Source organism: Saccopteryx bilineata, chromosome 2 (assembly GCF_036850765.1).
Source record: "Saccopteryx bilineata isolate mSacBil1 chromosome 2, mSacBil1_pri_phased_curated, whole genome shotgun sequence".
NCBI lineage: Eukaryota > Metazoa > Chordata > Mammalia > Chiroptera > Emballonuridae > Saccopteryx > Saccopteryx bilineata.
In genome coordinates, this window is record NC_089491.1 from 166,680,889 (window position 1) to 166,702,347 (window position 21,459).

General features: G+C 38.2%; 1 protein-coding gene across 5 annotated transcripts in view; it reads left to right on the forward strand.

The window, feature by feature from the left end:
• PLCH1 (phospholipase C eta 1) overlaps positions 1-21,459 on the forward strand; it is a 371,189-nt gene that overhangs the window by 259,870 nt on the left and 89,860 nt on the right. For all 5 annotated transcript variants that reach the window (XR_010729158.1, XM_066258338.1, XM_066258341.1 and 2 more), the window contains exons 11-13: positions 1,047-1,154; positions 12,996-13,157; positions 15,882-15,953. Coding sequence is in view for 4 of the 5 variants with exons in the window: in XM_066258338.1 (XP_066114435.1) it covers positions 1,047-1,154; positions 12,996-13,157; positions 15,882-15,953 (342 nt within the window). In the remaining variant the exon portion in view is untranslated. The remainder of the gene's footprint in view (positions 1-1,046; positions 1,155-12,995; positions 13,158-15,881; positions 15,954-21,459) is intronic.

Consider the following 21,459-nt stretch of genomic DNA (forward strand, 5'->3'; position numbering starts at 1 on the left):
CACAGAATGTCCTAAGGCTGATGGGCACCAGGGTGAGTAAGAGCCAGAAGATCTGAGGGGCTCAGTGGAAGGAGTGGCAGGAGATGTGGACTATGAGTAAAATATTTCAAGGAAGCCAAGAATTATTTGCTAGTAATGACATTCATCAGACTTGAAGGAGAGTTCCTAGATCTATAAACCACCATGCTCCCATTTAAAGCAAAAACAAGAGAACTGATTATCCTATGTTCATTTAGCATCAGAGCGATTTATTATCCAAAAGGCCTTATTTGAATGACTACTTACCACTTTGATGATAGGCAAGTTGGTTATTATAACTAAAACACACATATGCGTGTTCCAACTAAGGGCATAGGATGGGATGCAGTGATGCTTATTATGATAAGCCATATAGTCTCAAAAATGAGTCTCATTTTTATTTGTAAATAATATTAATTATATTTTATTGAAAGTCATTAAATTGCCTTTTCTTGAAAGTCTTTTTCCTTATTTTGCCTATAATTCAAGCTATCTGCTTTCTAGTCAGCCAGAAGTAATGGTTGGCCAAGGGATAATACAATTTTATTTTTCATTTTTTAAAAATTATTTTTAATTGTAGTAAATAATAAAATTTACTTCCCATCTTAACCATTTTGTAGATTTCAGTAGTGTTAAATATATTGACATTGCCATTTAGCTAATCTCCATAACTCTATTCATCTTGCAAAGCTGAAACTTCATACCCATGAAACAACTCCCTGTTCTTCCCTCCTGTACCCCTGATAATCACTATTCTATTCTCTGTCTTCATACATTTGACTACTTTGGGTAGCTCATATAAGTAGAATCATATAGTTTGCCTTTCTGTGAAGGCTATTTCACTTAGCCTAATATCCTTAATTGGCATATGTCATAATTTTCTTCTTTTTCTTGGGTGAATATGCCATCATATACATGTCATTTTTTTTTTATCTGCTCATCTGTTGCTGGACACTTGGATTGCTTTCATGATTTGGCTATTGTGAATTTATTTTCATTTTTAAATTAAGTGTTTTGTTCCATTTTAGGGTAAGAAGTTGCCTTATCACCTTGGAGATGATGCAGAGGAAGGGGAAGTTTCTGATGAAGATAGTGCAGATGAAATTGAAGATGATTGCAAGTTCAAGCCCAATTATGTAAGTTACAGACATGGCCATAATTTTTACCTTCAATGCATTGTAGTAAAAATTGTAGCTTTGTTGGAATCCTCACAAATATAAGGATGTTAATTGAAAAAAAAAAGGATATTGTTGAAATTTGCTTTGTGTGCTTGAGCACAGACACTCCAGTGCTTGTTGAGTGAATGAATCAAGGATTGTTGTGTCTTTGAGTTGGGTGAAATGTTACTGATTAAACCATCTGACCTCTCTCCAGGGACAAAACCCCTGCTATTACAATTTGAGCAAAACTCAAATTGCAGTTAGAAATGTCACTATCTTTCTTGAAATAAACTGACTTTAGTATTGTCTCTCACCTCCTGCTACCAGCCTCACCATGCTGCCTGTCGAGGCTGGCTAGCAAAACCCAGCTGCAAATAGGCCCACCCCACCTCAAGAAAATGGACTCTGGGCCAGAGGATTTCCAAGCTCTTTCAGACATGGGATTCTTGGCTTGCTGTTTAATTTGCTACATCTTAAATAAAATGGCAAAGAATAGTTTGTTGTCTGGAGGAAATGTAAAGCTTAAGGAGATACCCCCTCCCACCTGGGGGACTAGGATATCTTGACTTCAACCCCTCTATGCCCATCTTTTCTACAACTTACATGATTGTCAAGATCACATGACAACCAGATGGTAGCATTTGCTCATGCTAATTTGTTATAAAGTTTACAATTTCATTTATTTAGCAAAGTAGTATCCCTCTAGATATCAGGACTATTATTCTACCCTCAATAAAATAGAGTGATTATGTATAAATTCTTATAATTTGCATCATTGTCCTGAAATTATTTACTACTTTGTCAAAAATGATCTGCTCTCTTCTGGATAATAGTATCTTATAGGTACCAAAGGAAGCTGGCATCATTTCAAAGGAAGCAAGAGCTTACTGACAGCTGATGTCTCTCTCAGTAGACACTTCTGTCTGTCTTGTCTTTAATACATCTGAAAAGATTCAGCTTGATGTGAAAAGGAAAACTCACCATCTGTATTAATCTCATACCTTTTAACAGTTTATTTTGGCTCAATGGACTACTACTAACCAATAGAGCTATGGTTATAGAAAATTAATCTAAATATATTTACATAAGTGAAAACACACTTATTATTTTATACGATTTCTGTTTTGCTCTTCCAGATATTTACTATATTGTGATTAATTACTTATGGGTAATTTAGCTCAAAAATTTTTAGCTTTATTTTATAAACCAGATTTTTGTCTCTTATTTTTATTACCATTGCATCTTATTTCCAGGATCTCTTGGTTGCTAGCCTCAGGGTAGTCTATCCTTTGAAAATAAGAAACAGCAAGGTTTGACTAAGTTATGAGTTAGGGAATGCTCTTTTTAGCAAAAATGATGGTGGAAATTTAACTACTATGACAATGTAATCATTTTTTTTTTTTTTTTTTGCTTTGAGTAAAACTCAAATTGTTCTGGTTTCTAAATCCACCCACTTACATAATTTTTTCTCTAATGTCAAGTGAGCCTTCTAACTTTCCAAGTTAAATATCTATACTTACAAAATTGAGTTAGCCATAGTTTTATAGAAACAAATCAGTAACTTCACCCAATTGAGTTCCCCTCATCTTCAAAGTCTCTTAGTTGGTTTCTAGGAATCCATAGAGGTAGAGGCTTTCAAACATGATTCCATTAAGATAGTCACAATCTTTCATTTGGAGTCTTTGATTTGGGCCTAGTAAAGGTGTAGCATACCTTAATTGTGGAATTTGACAAGTGTGTCTTTGTCAGACTTTCAGAGAGAACATACATAAAGAAATCAACATCCTAGTGGAAATTATAGTTTTTACTCTACTTTTTGCAAGTATTTTTCTCAATTTTTGAGCTCTATTTTGAGCTTTATTTTCTTCTGAGATAAGGGAATGCTGTCTTTAGAAAGCCAAAGTGTTATTATTATCCTATAATCAGTCTATTTATAGTCCTATTGTCAGCAGAGGGCTCTAATACATTATCTGAATGTCAAATGTAAATTGCCTGATCTGAAACGAAATACCTGATCAGATTTCTACAAAAGAGGATGTACTGTGCATAGCTTATGTGGAATCCATAATTGTCTTTGAGGAAGTTCTTCACCTCAGTTTTAACTCAACAGAATGTGGTTAGATTTATAAGTTATATCTGAATTATAGCAATAAATATTTTAGCTGAGCATTTATGAACACCAAAATACTAACTCCTTTGAGGCTTATACAAGATTCATTTGCACATTCAACCATTTTTATTCAACATCTCCTATTGGAAATATGCCATTATATTGTATGAGGTGGGACATATATCAGTAAATAAAACAGAAAAAAATTTTTGCCTTCTTGGCGTTTATACATTCCTGGGAGAAGAGGAGGATAGAGAAGAATGAAAACAAATAAACAACATCTATAGTATACCAGGCAGTGATAAGTGCTATTGGGGGGAAAAAAATGGGGGAAAAAGTGGAGAAAGTATTTCAAACTATCCAAATTTGAAATAGGATGGGCAGGAAAGGTCTCACATAGAAGGTAACATGTGAGGAAAGGCCTGAAGGGCATGAGGAGTTAGCCAGGCTGATGTCTGGTGAAGAATGTTCCAGGCAGAGGGAACAGCAGATGCAAAGGTCAGAAATGGGATCAGTGGCTTGCCCAGTATTATGTTCATGTTAGAAGCAGAACCCTCACACAGGTCTTCTTACTCCTGCTAGTCTACTGTTATTTCTAACTAAGGGATTAGATCATACAAAAAGTTTTCTTCTCATGTTAGAAATGCTTTCTCTTGATGAATTAATAGCATCCTTTAAGCTTCTGCCTCATACTGTTTTGTGGCTTCAGCCGCAGTGAAAATCTGGCTCATGATGTGTAAGCCACAGACAAAGCCTGTGTGTTCAGTGATCCAAGAATTGTACAACTCAAAGACAGGGCACAGTTTCCTTTCAACCACAGCACAATGATCAATGATTCTGTGAGACTAACTCACCATTATTCATCTTTATGGGGTTCTCTAATGTCAATGTGCCTTATAGACTTTCTACGCTCACATTTCAAGTTTATTATTTTTTTCTTCTTCTCCTAAGTTATTCTGTATCTTTTTTCTTGTGCTCTCTGGTTTAGCCAGCCTTATAGGTACAAGTATCAGATCACTCTCTTATATATGAAGCTCATCACCAAGCCTTCAAACAAGATTTAAAAGAGCTCTAGGACTGTAATATGTAACAACTTTTTTTGTATTATACTAATACTCTAAAAACATTATTCAACCTGTGTATATAGCTAACACTAAACATAGTCATTTTCCCCCTCATTTCCTATTCCCTTAGCCACAAATCCATCTTTTCTCCTAAGTAATTTATTTTATGATTTAAGCCATTTTAAGGATTATGGATCCTGTTGGTTTGAGTTGTCAGCATTCATGGAAGGGATGAGTTACCTCACAGGTTGGAAGGTTTTGCTACTGAAAATGTTCACTCAGAGGCTAATTGCCCATATGCTGAACATGCTGTTGTATCCTGGGAATAAGGGGTAGGAAATAGACAAAGTGACCTGGAAGATCCCAGAAAAATTCCAGTAGTTTCTAGTACCTGATACACTCTGCCAACCCTATCAAAGAGTTAAGGTAATGAACATTTAAGGTCTCATATAGTGTATATGTTATAGCCATGCACTGTATAACTACATTTTGGTCAACCACGGACTGAGTATATGACAATAGTTCCTTAAGATTATAATGGAACTGAAAAATTTCTATTACCTAGTGATGTCATAGTCTCAGTAACATAATAGCACAACATATAACTCACATGTTTGTAGTGATACTGGTGTGAACAAACCTGCTGTGCTGCCAGTCTTACAAAAGTATAGCATATACCAGTATGTGTGGTAATGTATGGTACATAATACTCAGTGATAATAAATGACTGTGTTACTGGTTTATGCATGTACTATACTTTTTATCATTATTGTAGAGTGTATCTTTTTTACTCATGAAAGAAGTATACTGTAAAATAGTATGCCATGTTATGCTAGCAGCAGCCTCATATGTCTCGTGTTCACTATGTCTCTTTTTTTTTTTCTTTCATTTTTCCGAAGCTGGAAACGGGGAGGCAGTCAGACAGACTCCCGCATGCACCCGACCGGGATCCACCCAGCATGTCCACCAAAGGGCGATGCTCTGCCCCTCTGGGGCATCACTCTGTTGCATCCAGAGCCATTCTAGCTCCTGAGGCAGAGGCCACAGAGCCATCCTCAGCACCCGGGCCATCTTTGTTCCAATGGAGCCTCAGCTGCGGGAGGGGAAGAGAGAGACAGACAGGAAGGAGAAGGGGAGGGGTGGAGAAGCAGATGGGCGCTTTTCCTGTGTGCCCTGGCCGGGAATCGAACCCGGGACTCCTGCACGCCAGTTCGACGCTCTACTGCTGAGCCAACCGTCCAGGGCCTCATTATGTCTCTTGAATGCTTGGTTTTCTCTTGTGCTTGATTTAATCTTATGTTGTTTTGTACGGTAACATGCAGTACAGGCTTGTCCAGGAGCAGTGGTTTTTACCATATATAGGTGTGTAGTAGGCCAGTGGTCCCCAAACCCCGGGCCGCAGACCGGTACTGGTCCGTGGGCCATTTGGTACCAGTCCACAGAGAAAGAATAAATAACTTACATTATTTCTGTTTTATTTATATTTAAGTCTGAATGATGTTTTATTTTTTAAAAATGACCAGATTCCCTCTTTATATCCGTCTAAGACTCACTCTTGACGCTTGTCTCGGTCATGTGATACATTTATCCGTCCCACCCTAAAGGCCGGTCTGTGAAAATATTTTCTGACATTAAACCGATCCGTGGCCCAAAAAAGGTTGGGGGTCACTGTAATAGGCTATACCACCTAGTTTGTGTAATTGTACTCTGTGATGTTTGCACAATGACAAAATCTTCTAACAATATATTTCTCAAAATGTATTTCCATTATTAAGTGGAGCATGACTATTTTCTTGTTGGTAATCTGTCTTTTCTTTCTATGCTCATCTGTACTATCACTAGTAAGTGACTAAAAGTGCATTTATTTAGTTATTTTCTTAGCACTTAGGAGTATTTACTTCTATTAGAGAACTCATGTTTTATTTCATTCTTGAAATCAGGCTTTTTAAAATTTTTAATATTGTTTCTATGACACTTCTTAAGTCTTGTTTCTCTGGGAAGTCCTATTAGAGTTATGTTAAAATCTCTTAGTCTGTTCTTCATATCTCGTATTTATTCTTTAACTTTATTTTATCTCTGTGTTAAACTTCTCTGTACAGTATTATTTTTCAATTCATTAATTATCTTTTTGACTTTGTTTGGTCTAGGGTTTATTTGAGCTATTTTTTGTAATTTCAGTACTATACTCTTTTTTTTTTTTTTTAGTACTATACTCTTTATTTACAAAATTTACTATTGGTTCTTTTCTTTTTCTTTTTTTTTTAAGTGAGCAAGGGAGAGAAAGGCAGACAGACAGGGACAGACAGATAGGAAGGGAGAGAGATGAGAAGCATCAGTTCTTCATTGTGTCACCTTAGTTGTTCATTGATTACTTTCTCATATGTGCCTTGACCAGGGGGCTATGGCAGAGTGAGTAATCCATTGCTAAAGCCAGTGACTTTGGGCTTCAAGCCAGCAAACTTTGAGCTCAAGCCAGCAACCATGGGATCATGTCTCTGATCCCATGCTCAAGCCAGTGGCCCTGTGCCCAAGCTGGTGAACCAGTGCTCAAGCTAGCGACCTCAAGGTTTCAAACCTGGGTCTTTAGTGTCCCAGGGTGATGCTATATTTACTGTACCATCTCCTGGTCAGGCTCAACAATTGTTCTTATTTCATCATTTGGCTAAGTTTTAGTTTCTTGTTCTTTTTATGAGACTATTTTTTCATATCTTTGAGCATCTAAGCATACTAATTTTAAAGTGAAAGAGTGAATTCCTGTTCTAAGTGTTGATGTTTTTGCCACTCTCTTTTCCTCATTAGTTTTAGAATTTTAGGTGAAATGTTTTTTTCCCTCCGTTCTCTCTCTCTCTCTCTCTCTTTTTTTTTTTACAGGGTCAAAGAGAGGGATAGATAGGGACAGACAGACAGGAACAGAGAGAGATGAGAAACATCAATCATCAGTTTTTCATTGCAGCACCTTAGTTGTTCATTGAATGCTTTCTCATATGTGCCTTGACCATGGGCCTTCAGCAGACTGAGTAACCCCTTGCTGAGTAACCCCTTGGGTCCAAGCTAGTGAGCTTTGCTCAATCCAGATGAGCCCGCGCTCAAGCTGGCGACCTCAGGGTCTTGAACCTGGGTCCTCTGCATCTCAGTCCGACACTCTATCCACTGCGCCACCACCTGGTCAGGCCCATTCTCTTTCATTTTGTATTAACCCTTTTTATCTAGTAGTTTGGGAATTTATTCTACCTGAGAACTTTCCACCCATGCGCCACTTTCCTAAATGGACCTTATGTTGATGGTTTGGGGCTTTCTGACACTGGAGATGTTAAAGATATCACTGACCTAATTACCAAGGAAACCAACAATTTGGTTGTCTTCTTATTCTTGCCTCTTTTGATATTAAATTTTATAACTTCTACACAGTAGTTGGGTTTTTTTAATGCTTTCTATTGTAAGCAAGGACCCCCTCCAGCTTTCTTTACCATCTTGGTTTCATGTTGTGAGACTAGCTTGAATCTCCTGTAGCATGTTGGACTCCCAAGTCTTGTCTCTGTTACATTATAAGATATAAGATATAAATTATTGGCCACCCTTACCTGTTTTGAATGTGGAGCTCAGCTACATTTATGATCTCTAGTGATTTTGTTTATTTTTGACCCAGATTATGACTTTTCTCTTTTTTATTTCTTTTATCATTGCAGCAGTGGGGGGCTTCAAAACATAAATATGCAGTGACATGTGCAAACCCATATGTAGGTGCAGATGCACACACCCAGACATACATTCATTTTGAACTGTATTTTGCTTTTACTTTTTCTTAATTAAAGTATATAAAGAATGTTTGCTCTAATAAGATTTAAAAATGTATGCTTAACAGCTCTAAAGAAACATTACCTTTTTTTTTGACATTGTACTGTTATTTTTTTAATATATACCTTAGCTAAATCCAGCTTTTAAATACCTAGCATTTATTGAGCTCTCACTAAGCACAACCAATTTGCTAAGGACTTCTAGTGTTTTATTTTATTCCCATAACTATGGGGGTGGGGTAGAAGTCATAACTTTATAGATTAGGAAAACAGGGTTTGAAGGATGAAGTGCCTTGTCCAAGATTAGGACTACATAAATGTTTTAGACTTAACTACTATACTCCATCATTTATTAGAATTTGACTTAAGGAAATCTTGATTTTTGTAAAAAACTCATTTCATATTACATAAGTATTCATATTACAGGAAGGTTTAAGATTCTAGAACGACAAAATCTTTCATTACATTGGGATTAATTCAGACAAGAAAAAATACATGGGCTATCCTTGATTTCATTAATGTGAGGGGTAACATTAATTGTATATGATCTCTCAAATTTATATTTTTTGGAGAGTTCATCTACCTGTAGGGATACAATTGTGTTGGAAGCAAATAATGAATTACTTAAACTGTTGTCATATGGTGTTAGCGTTGTGAATGTGAGTTCATAGAAAACTGAACTCAGACTGGGCTGGAATACCCAGAGCAGGCTAGAGAGAATCTGTAGCAGTTGTCAAACACACATGTCCTGAAGTCAGACTACCCGGTTTCAAAACTAGCTCTGCCACTTGCTAACTGTGAGACCTTGAGGAGCTCACTGAGCTCTCTATACTAGAGATTCTTTATCCTCTTTTTCTAAATGGGCATCATAATAACATTTCAAAATGTCATTGTGGTTTTCTCTCTGCCTGACTCCCTGTTTTGTAAGTTGCATTCACACTCCTGGAAAGTGGCTGTCCCAGTTGGCTTTGAACTGTGGAGGTAGTGTCCTCTCCTGGCTGAAATTGACATCTGAGCTAGAGAAGGAACAGGTCTACAATCCTAGGGGTCTCCCATGACACTGCACATGTACATTGTGTGACAAGCAATGAAGTCTTGAGCATCCTGCAGTCTGAAACTCTCTCCTGATCTTCTTCAGCTATTTGAAGAGTTGTTGCTATTTGAAGTCATCTTGAAACAAACAAAAAAATAAAGATTCTATATTCTATCTGATTCTTGCTGAGAACCAATCAAATTAATGGACTCTGCTGAAGTAGAGGGCTGGAGTACATGGCTGAGTAGCAGCTGCTCTTCAGCCCAAGACCTTTGGGTTAGGGTTTGGAAAGCTGTAGAGTACTCACAAAGTGCAACTAACATATGATCTTTCCTGCCTCCAGACTCTCGAGCCCAGAGAGAAAAAAGACATTTGGGGATGGTGAGATAGTCCATTGTTTTGTCTGTTTGGTTGCTTAAAGCAAAAATCCTCAACTTTATGTGCACATTGGAATGACAGGAGGTAGGTGCAGGTAGAGAGTACCGCTGTTTGAGAATGTGTTTGTGTGTTTGATTGATTTGTAATACATAGTCCTAGATCATATGTTCTTCTCAGGAAAGGAATTGGGAACAGTGGTTACTTCTCTTGTGGAAACTACTCCTGACCATCCCAAAGGGCTGCCTTCTCCTCCCCATTACCCACACTGTAGCATCCTCCCTCTCCCACTGGCTCAGGGTACAAAAAAGCAAGATGCATGTGGTGTTCAGCTGTGGTCCCTGGTGCAGCTACACAATGGTGACAGGTTGCGAGGGCATGTGTCTGTCTCAGCTCTCTTTAAGTAGGGCTACTGCATTCCAGGACTGAATGATAATGTATTAATGAAACCTCAGCCACACTTTTATTTGTTTCTCCACAGCTCCTAATTTTCTTATGTTGGAAATCACAGAGTAAAAAAGATCAACAGGCAGAAATAGCACACTTTCAGTAACAACTCGCAGTGTTTAGAGGCTGCGAAGTGAATAATTATAGCCTCTGCATTGAATAGTCATTATCTTACCAGCACCAGTCAGCCCGACTTTTTATATTTAGCCTCGCTGTGCTAACATTGAAAGTGTCTAGGCATAATGGCCACAGTTCACCCCTCCCTACCTCTTGACTCTGCATATTCTGATCCAGGGAAGGAAACCGATGTGTACTGGGGGCATTCTGTGCAACCTGGGCACACTAGCTGCTCTTACACATGTTCTCTTTTGGTCTTCCCAACAAATGTGCTCCCTGCCAGGCTCTGGGTCATGTGATCAGACACACTGCAGTTGTGCTTCCTGCAGTTCTTTTCCTGAGTTCCCTCTGACCTTAAGTGAAACCTATTTTGCACAGAGGGATAGTGTCCATATATTTCCCAGGTGTCCTATAGGAATAATGCTTGTTTAAAATATGAGCCTACTCATCAGTAATTTGACTCAATAATTTATCTTTATTTGTAACAGTGTAAAAAGGATGGCTGCAGCACTCAGTGAAATAGACACAAAATTTTGTATTGTAAGTCTTAGGTTGAAGCCCCAATTCAGCCACTTTGTAGGCATGTATGTTTAGACAAGTTGTTGACTCTTTCTGCCTCTGTATCATTATGAGTAAAATCTGTATAACCCTAGTGCTACCTTAAAAAGTGTTGGGCAGCTCAAAAGAAATGCTTTGCGAGCCTTACTTAGCACAATGTAGTTGCTTTTTCTACATTCCCCTGTGCTCTTTCCTCCATGTTCACATGGTAACTAGCTCTCCTTCATTTAGTTTTCCTCACACTTTTGCTCATGTTGGAATGTTGTCACCCTCCTCTTTGCCAGATTATCAACTCTTACTCATTGTATTGTAGTAAGCTGATTTGTTACCACCAAAAGATTTGTCCAAGCCTGACCAGATGATGGCGCAGTGGATAGAGCATCAGACTGGGACATGGAAGACCCAGGTTCGAAACCCCAAGGTCACTGGCTTGAGCGCAGGCTCATCCGGGTTGATCTTGGGCTCACCAGCTTGAGTGTGGGGTCACTGACTTGAGTGTGGGATCATAGGCATGACCTCATGGTCCTTGGCTTGAAGCCCAAGATTGCTGGCTTGAGCCCCAGGTCACTGGCTTGAGCAAGGGGTCACTCACTCTGCTTTAGTCCCCCACATATGTAGTCAATGCACATATGAAAAAGCAATCAACAAACAACTAAGATGCTGCAACAAAGAATTGATGCTTCTTATTTCTCTCCCTTCCTGTCTGTCTGTCCCTATCTGTCCCTCTCTCTGTCAAAAAAAAAAGAAAAAAGAAAATTTATCCAAGCCATAACCACTGGTGTCTGTGACTATGACCTTATTTGGAAAAACAGTCTTTGCAGGTGTAATTAAGGATCTCAGATTGACTGGGTAGGTCTTAAAAATCCAATGTCAACTGTCCTCATAAGAAGAGAAGACACGAACAGGAGGGGGACACACAAGAGAAGGCCATGCAAAAACAGGGGCAGGGATGAGAGTTATTCTGCCACAGGCCAAGAAATGCTTGGAACCACCACAGACTGAAGGAAGCCAGAAGGATCTTTCCTTAGAGGCTTCAGGAGGGAGTGTAGCCCTGCTGATGTTTTGGTTTTTACACTGTAAGAGAATCAATTCCTGTTGTGAACAACCAGGCCTGTGGTAGTTTGTTACAGTGGCCACAGGAACTAACACACTCATCTTTTATGATTTAGCTCTGATGTCCTCTACTCCTGGATCTCTTCTACTTTCCCAAGTCTCCTCGACATTCCCCTCCTCTATGTGCCCATGTATCCTTTCCATCTGACACTCTGCTTACACCTGCTTCTAGAATTATCCATTGATGAGACTGCATGTCTCCATGACACTAAAGATTCTGTGACAGTGGGGTTGTGCTTTATTAATGTTTCTCACCTGGCAGATAGCAGCTTGATATGTTTTTGCTTTATGCAAAATGAATTTTACTCTTAAACTCTCTCTTGTCTTTATTAGATCCCCCACCAGCACCTTGACCTAGGCTCTTAGTGCTTGTATGGCGACCAATGTATCTGGCTTTTCATCTGTAGGCACATTTCCTCTCTCTGCACTCAATGCCCATTAATAATATTCCTAAAATACTATTCAGGCCCTTATCTACCCAGAGATTCTCAGAGACGCCACACCTCGTGCTTTCAAGTGGCTTTACTACCTGGTCCCAAATGTTTCCAGCCTTATCTGCCACTACCTTTCTCTAGGAATTTCTGATTTAGGAGACTGAATCTATTCCTGTGTTTATAGAACATACTTTGCTAATGTAGAACCTTTGCTAGAACTGTGCATGGCAGGAAAGCCCTTCTCTTCATCACTGTTGAAATCTTAATTACCATGCAGAGATTTCCATAGGATTCTTTTCCCCTCAGTGAAGAAAGTACTGTGTTTTAAGTAGCACTTCTTTTGTTCAGATTTACCTATGTGGATATAGAAAAGATAGTCTCCAAAAATTCTCCATGGCCTTGTCTCTATTGAAGCATAAAGTAGCACAGTGGGAAGGGTGTGGAAGCACTGAGTTTGAATCCTGTGTCAATTACTTGCTAGCTTTGTAACCCTGAGCACCTCATTTAATTTTCTAAGCATTAGATTCTGCATCTCTGAAATGGAAATGACAATTAGATTTTATAAGGTTCTTGAAGGTTGAATGCAGTCATAATAATCATTATTTAATGGGATTGGTGTGGTGGGGGAATGACCAAAATAGTATGATGAGTTTAACTTATTACAGTTAATTAAGAGAATACATTGATGAAAACAATGTTGGCTTTAATTAAGGGTGTGAATTGATTCCATGTTTGTTAATGGAAATCATTTCCATTGCTTAATTCTTTGCAGAATAATGGGACCTCTGAGCATCAGGTGGAGTCTTTCATAAGGAAAAAATTGGAGTCACTGTTCAAAGAATCTCAAATTCAAGACAAAGAAGATCCTGATAATTTCACAGTGACAGCACTACTGAAGGCCACACATGAAGGCTTAAGTGCACACCTGAAGCAGGTACACCCTTCCCTCTTGTACTTGTCTCTTGACAGGAGAAAGAAAGCATATCATACATGGTTTCTGATGATTTGTCATTTGTGAAATGCTTCTTTGGTTTCTTCCATTTCTATTTTTCTGTTGCTTGAGAAATAAAAATCTCCTATTGCAAAATGATGTGAGGACTAGTGTAATGGGCAGGGGTGAAAATGACAGGAGAAAGCCCAGGATTGCAGTCTCATATTCCTCAAGCACACTCAGGTGAGCAGAGAAGCTTGAGCCCACCCTATGTTGCAGCCTCCCACGACTCTGCATTCGGTCAGCCTCAATACCCTATTGATTGCACTGAAAGTGTCTCCCATCTGTCCACTTCTCTTCTTCTTCATGGCTGTGTCCCAGTCTAGGCCAATGTCAACTCTCAAGACTTCTCTTGCCCTTCTTCAATCTAATCTCTGCTCTGAAATCAGCATGATTCTTTAAAAATGCAAATTTTATCATGTTACTTTTCTTTTCAAAACTCTTTGGTGGCTTCCCATTATGCTTAGGATAAATCACAAACCCTTTGACCAGGTTTTTCAAGGACCTGCATCATTGCATCTGTGCATACCTCTCCAGTCTCAGATCTCGTCGTTTTCCCTGTCATACTGCCTCCCACACTTGTCACACCAGCCATAACTATTTATGTGTCATGTTCTTCCTCGTGTTATATTTCTTCTGCCTGGAACACTCTAGGCCTGCATTTGTTCTAAGCCCTACTTAGTCTTTTAAATTCTAGTTTCATTGTGATGTCTTAAAAGGGTCCTGCCTTGACTGCTGGATTAAGTTATCCATCCCCTTCATGTTGCCCACAGTAGCCTATTTTATCTTCTCTTTTCTGAAATTTAAAAAAATACATTAGCAATTACTTGTTCAATGTCTGTCTACCCAACTAGACTATAGATTTCATGAAGACAGGAACCATGTTATTCCTGATAACCATTATTGTGCTGGCTTGTCTAGTGCTTGGGTCTTTGTAAGATCTTCATAGATATTAATAGTTGTTGAATGAGTGGATTGGGAAAGAGATATTTCATATTACCCTTGTATAAAGAGGGGCTGTGGGAAGAGGGTGAGCCAGCAGGGAGACTTAAACTGGCTTTGTAACTTTGGACATATTATTCAACTTCACTACATTTCAGATTTTTATCTTTAAAAATAGGATTTTAATCATATTCATCTCCAAAGAAGATTGTATATATTAAATGAGAATACATATAATGCACTTAACATAATCCTTGTGGCACAGCAGGTGCCTACTAAATAAGATGAGCATGAGCATATACCTCAAGTTGCGTGGGACAGCCCTGTTTTATACACATTGACCTAGTGTAATTATTAAAAGTACTTTATTTCACTCTTAAATGGGTCCTGTTTTGGACAACAAATGACGTGATTTCCCTACCAATAGATGGGCTATTAGAAGTAGAAAGGAATTCAGAATTTAATTGGTTTATTCCTCCTCCATTTCTCAGATAAGAAAACTGAAGTTAGTAGAAGGGGCTTGCCAAAAGGACACGTAGCTACTTGGAGGCAGAGCTGGGTTTCTTAATTTGGAGGCAGTGTTACTTCTATGACCACATGTGGCTACCTTCTTAATTTCAGGGCTTTTGAACAGTTAATGATTAGCTTTAATTTAATACATCTTTAAAGGCAATCAATATATATAAACAGTCAGCTAAAGTTACTCTGTACCTTTAACCCATTTAGTATTCTCTGAACTGCTCTTTCTCCAACTAATTCTCAGTCTTCCCTACTCCCCACCAAAATGGCATCTCTGATTAGGCTCTATGGATATATGTAGAGGTCCTCCCTGGCCTTTTCATTTTAAGTACTTTTACTAATCCACATTTATTCCATTCATGTGGTTATCTCTGCTTCTTCTTGGTTTCTCAGGAAGTCCTGGCAGAGCATGGCCTGCTGTGCTGGTCTTTTCTTATACTCTGTCATTAGTAGTGAGCCACCTAATGCATATTTTTAGGATTGATAACTGAATAAAAGTCTGCTTTTAGCATAGTGGCCTTTCTGTACCTTAATGAGAGATAGGCTTAAGCAAGTATATCTCTAGCCTAGAAAATTAACCCCCATGAGGAACATTCAGAGGTTAGCGTACCTCTTCCCAGTGCTTACCACAGACAGAATTATTTCAATAAATAGATAAGCTCTGCTCTGGTTTACTTAAACTAAAACAATCTTACTACCTCATATATATGCTTGGATTTTATTTATATTTAATGTTTTAAAATTCCAAATAATAGTATTTGATCAATATGACTTCTTTTTATCCAGTAGAATTGGCTCTTAATGATTTTTTGCCATTTTTCAAAATTAAATCTTCTTTTAACTGAAGGTGATTTTATCCCCATTCATGGCATTCACAAGAATGCGTACTGAGCTGTGGAGAGCCTTGCGTGCAGGTAGTGGACAGGTCACTGAGAGGCCCTGGCCCCAGCTTGGGCAGATGTTGGCAGTTCCTGTCTCCTACCTGTGCCCTGGCCTCTCCATGCCATGGTCCCCTTCTCAAGGCTGACTCAGCATCTTGGCAGCTGGGAGGAGCTGGTGGGGGGAGTGAAGCTGAGGATGTAGAAAGCAGGACCTCTTGCTTCCTACCTAGAGGAGAGAGAACATTTTTCTGATGTTTATTTCATCAGAACTAAGGAAAAAAAAAGTGAAGAAGAAAAATAGTTATATTATGCTTTATTTTCTCAGCATTCAGATATGAAGGAAAGCGGAAAGAAATCACATGGACGATCTCTCATGACCAACTTCGGAAAACATAAGGTATGAACTAAGATGGATAAATGTGTATAATCCAATTCAGTTAAATTAAGTCTGGACAGTAATGGGAGAATAGCATCATGGCCTTTGAATAACTGAAGATTTCTTAAATAGGACCCCAGAAAAGGAAAAGGTTGATAATTTACTTCTTTGACATTTATGAATTATTGTTTATCAAAAGTATCAAGAAACAAGTAGCATACTGAGGAAGAATATTTTCTTTTTTTGTGTGTGAGACTGAGAGAGGGACAGATAGGAACAGAGAGACAGGAAGGAAGAGAGGTGAGAAGCATCAATTCTTTGTTGTGCTCCTTAGTTGTTCATTGATTGCTTTCTCATATGTACCTTGACCAGGAGGCTACAGCAGACTGAGTGAGCCCTTGCTCCAGCCAGCGACCTTGGGCTTCAAGCTAGTGATTTTTAGGCTCAAGCCAGCGATGATGGCATCAGATTTATGATCCCATCCTCAAACTGGTGACCCAGCACTCAAGTTGATGAGCCTGTGCACAAGCCAGATGAGCCTGTGCTCAAGCTGGCTACCTCGGAGATTTAAACCTGGGTCCTCTGTATTCATGCACTGTGCCACTGCCTGGTCAGGCTGAGGAAGAATATTTTCAATTCATGTATCCAACAAGACTTATATCCTGATAATATAAAGAATTCCTACAAATCAACAAAAAAGACAGGTTATCCTAAAGTTTTAAAAAATTGGACAAAGACTTAATGGCACTTCACAAAAGAAGATATCCAAGTGACTACTATGGAGAAAGTACCCTTACCAGTTCTTTGAGAAATGCAAGCTAAGATGACAATGAGATTCCATATATACCCATTACAACAGCAAACATAAGACTGCTAACACCGAGGAAGAGTGAGGCTGTTGAGCAAGTTAAGCTCTCATTCCCTGCTAATGGGAATATGCATTTGTAATAGTACAAATAAGAAATAGTTTAAATGTTTATCAACCGTAGGATAAATTAAAATTGTGGTATATTCATATAAGGGAATATTTATCAGCAATGAGGATGACAAAATTACAAGTCTATACAGTAATATGATCTCCATAAAACATGACATTGAGCAAAGGAGCCAGAGCTAAGAAAGTACATACAGTTTTATCCCACTTATATGAGGTGTAAAACAGGCCAAACAAAACCTATAAGGTAAAAGTCAGCATTGGGGGAGATAGTAATGGCTGATTGGAAGAATCACAAGGCTTTGGGGACCGGATAATATTCCATTTCCTCATTTGGTGGTTATTTGGTTGTTTTATTTTGTGTAAAGTCATCATGCTGTGCACTTATAATTACAGTACATTTTTAAAAATTAATTGAGAGCAGGGGAGGCAGAGAGACAGACCCCTGCATGTGCCTATGAGGTAATGCTCTGTCTATCTGGGGCATTGCTCCATTGCTCAGCAACAGAGCTATTTTTAGCTTCTGAAGTGAGGCCATCTAGTCATCCTTAGCACCTGCCTGGGGCCAATTCCATGGAATCAATCGAGCCATGGTTGGGGGAGGGTCGGGGAGAAGTGGGGAGGGAGGGGCAGTGGAGAAGCAGATGGTTGCTTCTCTTATGTGCCATGACCAGGAACTGAACCCAGGACATCCGCACGCTGGCCAACGCTCTACCACTGAGCCAACTCAATCTGTGACGTTTCTGTAAGGCCATTTTTGTATTTTAAGGAATGTTGTATCTGGAATTTGCTGCCCCACCAATAGGATAATTTATTAGAAGGCTAAAAATTAGTCATTATAACAAAAAAACTAAAAAAAACTGAATTGTTCACCTATAAAGACTGCTTAGTTGAACTATGATTCATTCACATAATGGACAATTATGCAGCTACTTAAAGATGATCTCTCCAAAGAGCTCATCATCAGTAAAGCATTAAGTAAAAAAGTAAGATAAAAAATTGATTATATGGTACATAGAACATGATATTAAAACTGTGTGTAAAGAAGACATATCATCATTTCTCCAAATATTATCTGCCATTGGTAATTTATTTCTTATTTCTTTTTGCATTTTGTGTTAAAAAATGAACTTTAAAAAAAACAGATTTGTTTTAACACCTCAAATCACTAACTATATGTAATATTAGAGACTTTCTCTTTTTTTTTAAAGAAAGCGGTTTCTTTTTAAATTTTTTTATTTGTTCATTTGAGAGAGAGAGAGAGATAAAGAGAAAAAGAAAAGGGGGGAGGAGCAAGAAGCATCAGTTCCCATATGTGCCTTAACCAGACAATAGGGACTATTTCATTTCTTGATTACAATGACTGATTTTAGTTAAATTATTTTGCAAAATAAACCTTTTAGTCTTTACTTTTGCTACTATAAAAATAGAATTTATTACATCTCAAGTAATAAGAATGAATGCCCACAAGACTATTTATAGATTATTTTAATAAATTGTAATAGTACTTTAGGTCCTGGCTGGTTCGCTCAGTGGTAGAGTGTCGGCCCGGTGTGCGGTCCTGGGTTTGATTCCCAGTCAGGGCACACAGGAGAAGTGCCTATCTGCTTCTCCACCCCTCCCCCTCTTGCTTCTCTCTCTCTCTCTTTCTCTCTCACATCTTCTCCCTTCCTTTAGTCATGGCTCAATTAGAGCAAGTTGGCCCTGGGTGCTGAAGATGGCTCCATGGCCTCTGCCTAAAAAATGGTTCCCAGACGGGCAGAGCATCGCCCCCTAGTGGGCTTGCTGGGTAGATCTTGGTCAGGGCACATGCAGGAGTGTGTCTATGCCTCCCCTCCTCTCATTAAAATTAAAAATAAATAAATAAGTAGTAATAATATTTTTAATTGCAAGTTAATATTATGTGGCTTGCAGAATGATTTCCCTTGCTATCTCATTTAATCATCACAACAATAATAATCCTTTAAAAGAGATGTCATTATCCTGCCCTTTTAAGAAACACAATAGGAAGCCAAAGAGGTTAGTCAGTTTACAAGTTGGATGAGAAGCCAATCTGGGACACGGGATCCTCAGAGGCTGGGTGCCCACTCCATGTGAACTGAAATCTGGGAGTCATAAAGAACACCTGAGGAGTTTCCAGACTAAACTGGTGCCTTACTGAGTGCAATCGAGTTGAGTGTGTGTATGCAAATAATGTAGCTAGTTTTTTGTCCAGTATGAGAAAATCTAAAAGTGCCATTGTTTAATGGTAATGTGAGGATGGAGTCCCTTTCCTTTTTTTTTTTTAAATTTTATTTGTTTAATGGGGCGACATCAATAAATCAGGATACATATATTCAAAGATAACAAGTCCAGGTTATCTTGTCTTTCAATTATGTTGCATACCCATCACCCAAAGTCAGATTGTCCTCTGTCACCTTCTATCTAGTTTTCTTTGTGCCCCTTCCCCTCTCCCTTTCCCTCTCCCTTTCCCCCCTACCCCCGCCTCGTAACCACCACACTCTTATCAATGTCTCTTAGTTTCACTTTTATGTCCCACCTATGTATGGAATAATGCAGTTCCTGTTTTTTTCTGATTTACTTATTTCTCTTCGTATAATGTTATCAAGATCCCACCATTTTGCTGTAAATGATCCGATGTCATCATTTCTTATGGCTGAGTAGTATTCCATAGTGTATATGTGCCACATCTTCTTTATCCAGTCATCTATTAACAGGCTTTTTGGTGTTTCCATGTTCTGGCGACTGTGAACAATGCTGCAATGAACATGGGGCTGCATGTGTCTTTACGTATCAATGTTTCTGAGTTTTGGGGGTATATACCCAGTAGAGGGATTGCTGGGTCATAAGGTACTTCTATTTTCAGTTTTTTAAGGAAGCACCATACTTTCTTCCATAATGGTTGTACTACTTTACATTCCCACCAACAGTGTATGAGGGTTCCTTTTTCTCCACAGCCTCTCCAACATTTGCTATTACCTGTCTTGTTAATAATAGCTAATCTAACAGGTGTGAGGTGGTATCTCATTGTAGTTTTGATTTCCATTTCTCTAATAACTAAAGAAGATGAGCATCTTTTCATATATCTGTTGGCCATTTGTACTTTCTCCTGGGAGAAGTGTCTGTTCATGTCCTCTTTCCATTTTTTTATTGGATTGTTTGTTTGTTTGTTGTTGAGTTTTATGAGTTCTTTGTATATTTTGGATATTAGGGCCTTATCTGAGCTGTTCTTTGAAAATATCATTTCCCATTTAGTTGGCTTTCTGTTTATTCTGTTATCAGTATCTCTTGCTTAGCAAAAACTTCTTAGTCTGATGTAGTCCCATTCATTTAATTTTTGCCTTCACTTCTCTTGCCTTTGGAGCCAAATTCATAAAATGCTCTTTAAAACCAAGGTCCAAGAGTTTAGTACCTATGTTTTCTTCTATGTACTTTATTGTTTCAGGTCTTATGTTTAGATCTTTGATCCATTTTGAGTTAATTTTTGTACAGGGGGACAAACTGTAGTCCAGTATCATTCTTTAGCATGTGGCTTTCCAGTTTTCCCAGCACCATTTATTGAAGAGGCTTTCTTTTCTCCATTGTATGTTCTTGGCCCCTTTATCAAAAATTATTTGACCATATATATGTGGTTTATTTCTGGACTCTCTATTCTGTTGCATTGGTCTGAGTGTCTACTTTTCTGCCAATACCATGCTGTTTTGATTGTCGTGGCCCTATAATATAGTTTGAAGTCAGGTATTGTAATGCCCCCAGCTTCATTCTTTTTCTTTAGGATTGCTTTGGCTATTCGGGGTTTTTTATAGTTCCATATACATCTGATGATTTTTTGCTCTATTTCTTTAAAAAACGTCATTGGAATTTTGATGGGAATTGCATTAAATTTGTATATTGCTTTGGGTAATATAGCCATCTTGATTATATTTATTCTTCCTAATCAAGAACAAGGAATATTCTTCCATCTCATTATATCATTTTTAATTTCTCTGAACAATGGTTTATAGTTTTCATTATATAAGTCCTTTACATTCTTTGTTATGTTTATTCCTAAGTATTTTATTTTTTTGTTGCAATTGTGAAGGGGATTATTCTTTTGAGTTCGTTCTCAGTTGTTTCATTGTTGGCATATAGAAAGGCTATTGACTTCTGTATGTTAATTTTGTATCCTGCGACCTTACTGTATTGGCTTATTGTTTCTAGTAGTCTTTTTGTGGATTCTTTGGGGTTTTCGATGTATAGGATCATACCATCTGCAAAAAGTGATACCTTTACTTCTTCTTTTCCAATATGGATGCCTTTTATTTCTTTGTCTTGTCTGATTGCTCTGGCTAGAACCTCTAGTACCACATTAAATAAGAGTAGAGAGAGTGGACAACCTTGTCTTGTTCCTGATTTAAGGTGGAAAGCATTCAGTTTAGTGCCATTTAACATGATATTAGCTGATGGTTTATCATATATGGCCTTTATCATGTTGAGATATTTTCCTTCTATACCCATTTTGTTGAGAGTCTTAAACATAAAATTGTGTTGTATTTTATCGAAAGTCTTTTCTGCGTCTATTGATAAGATCATGTGGTTTTTGTTCTTTGTTGT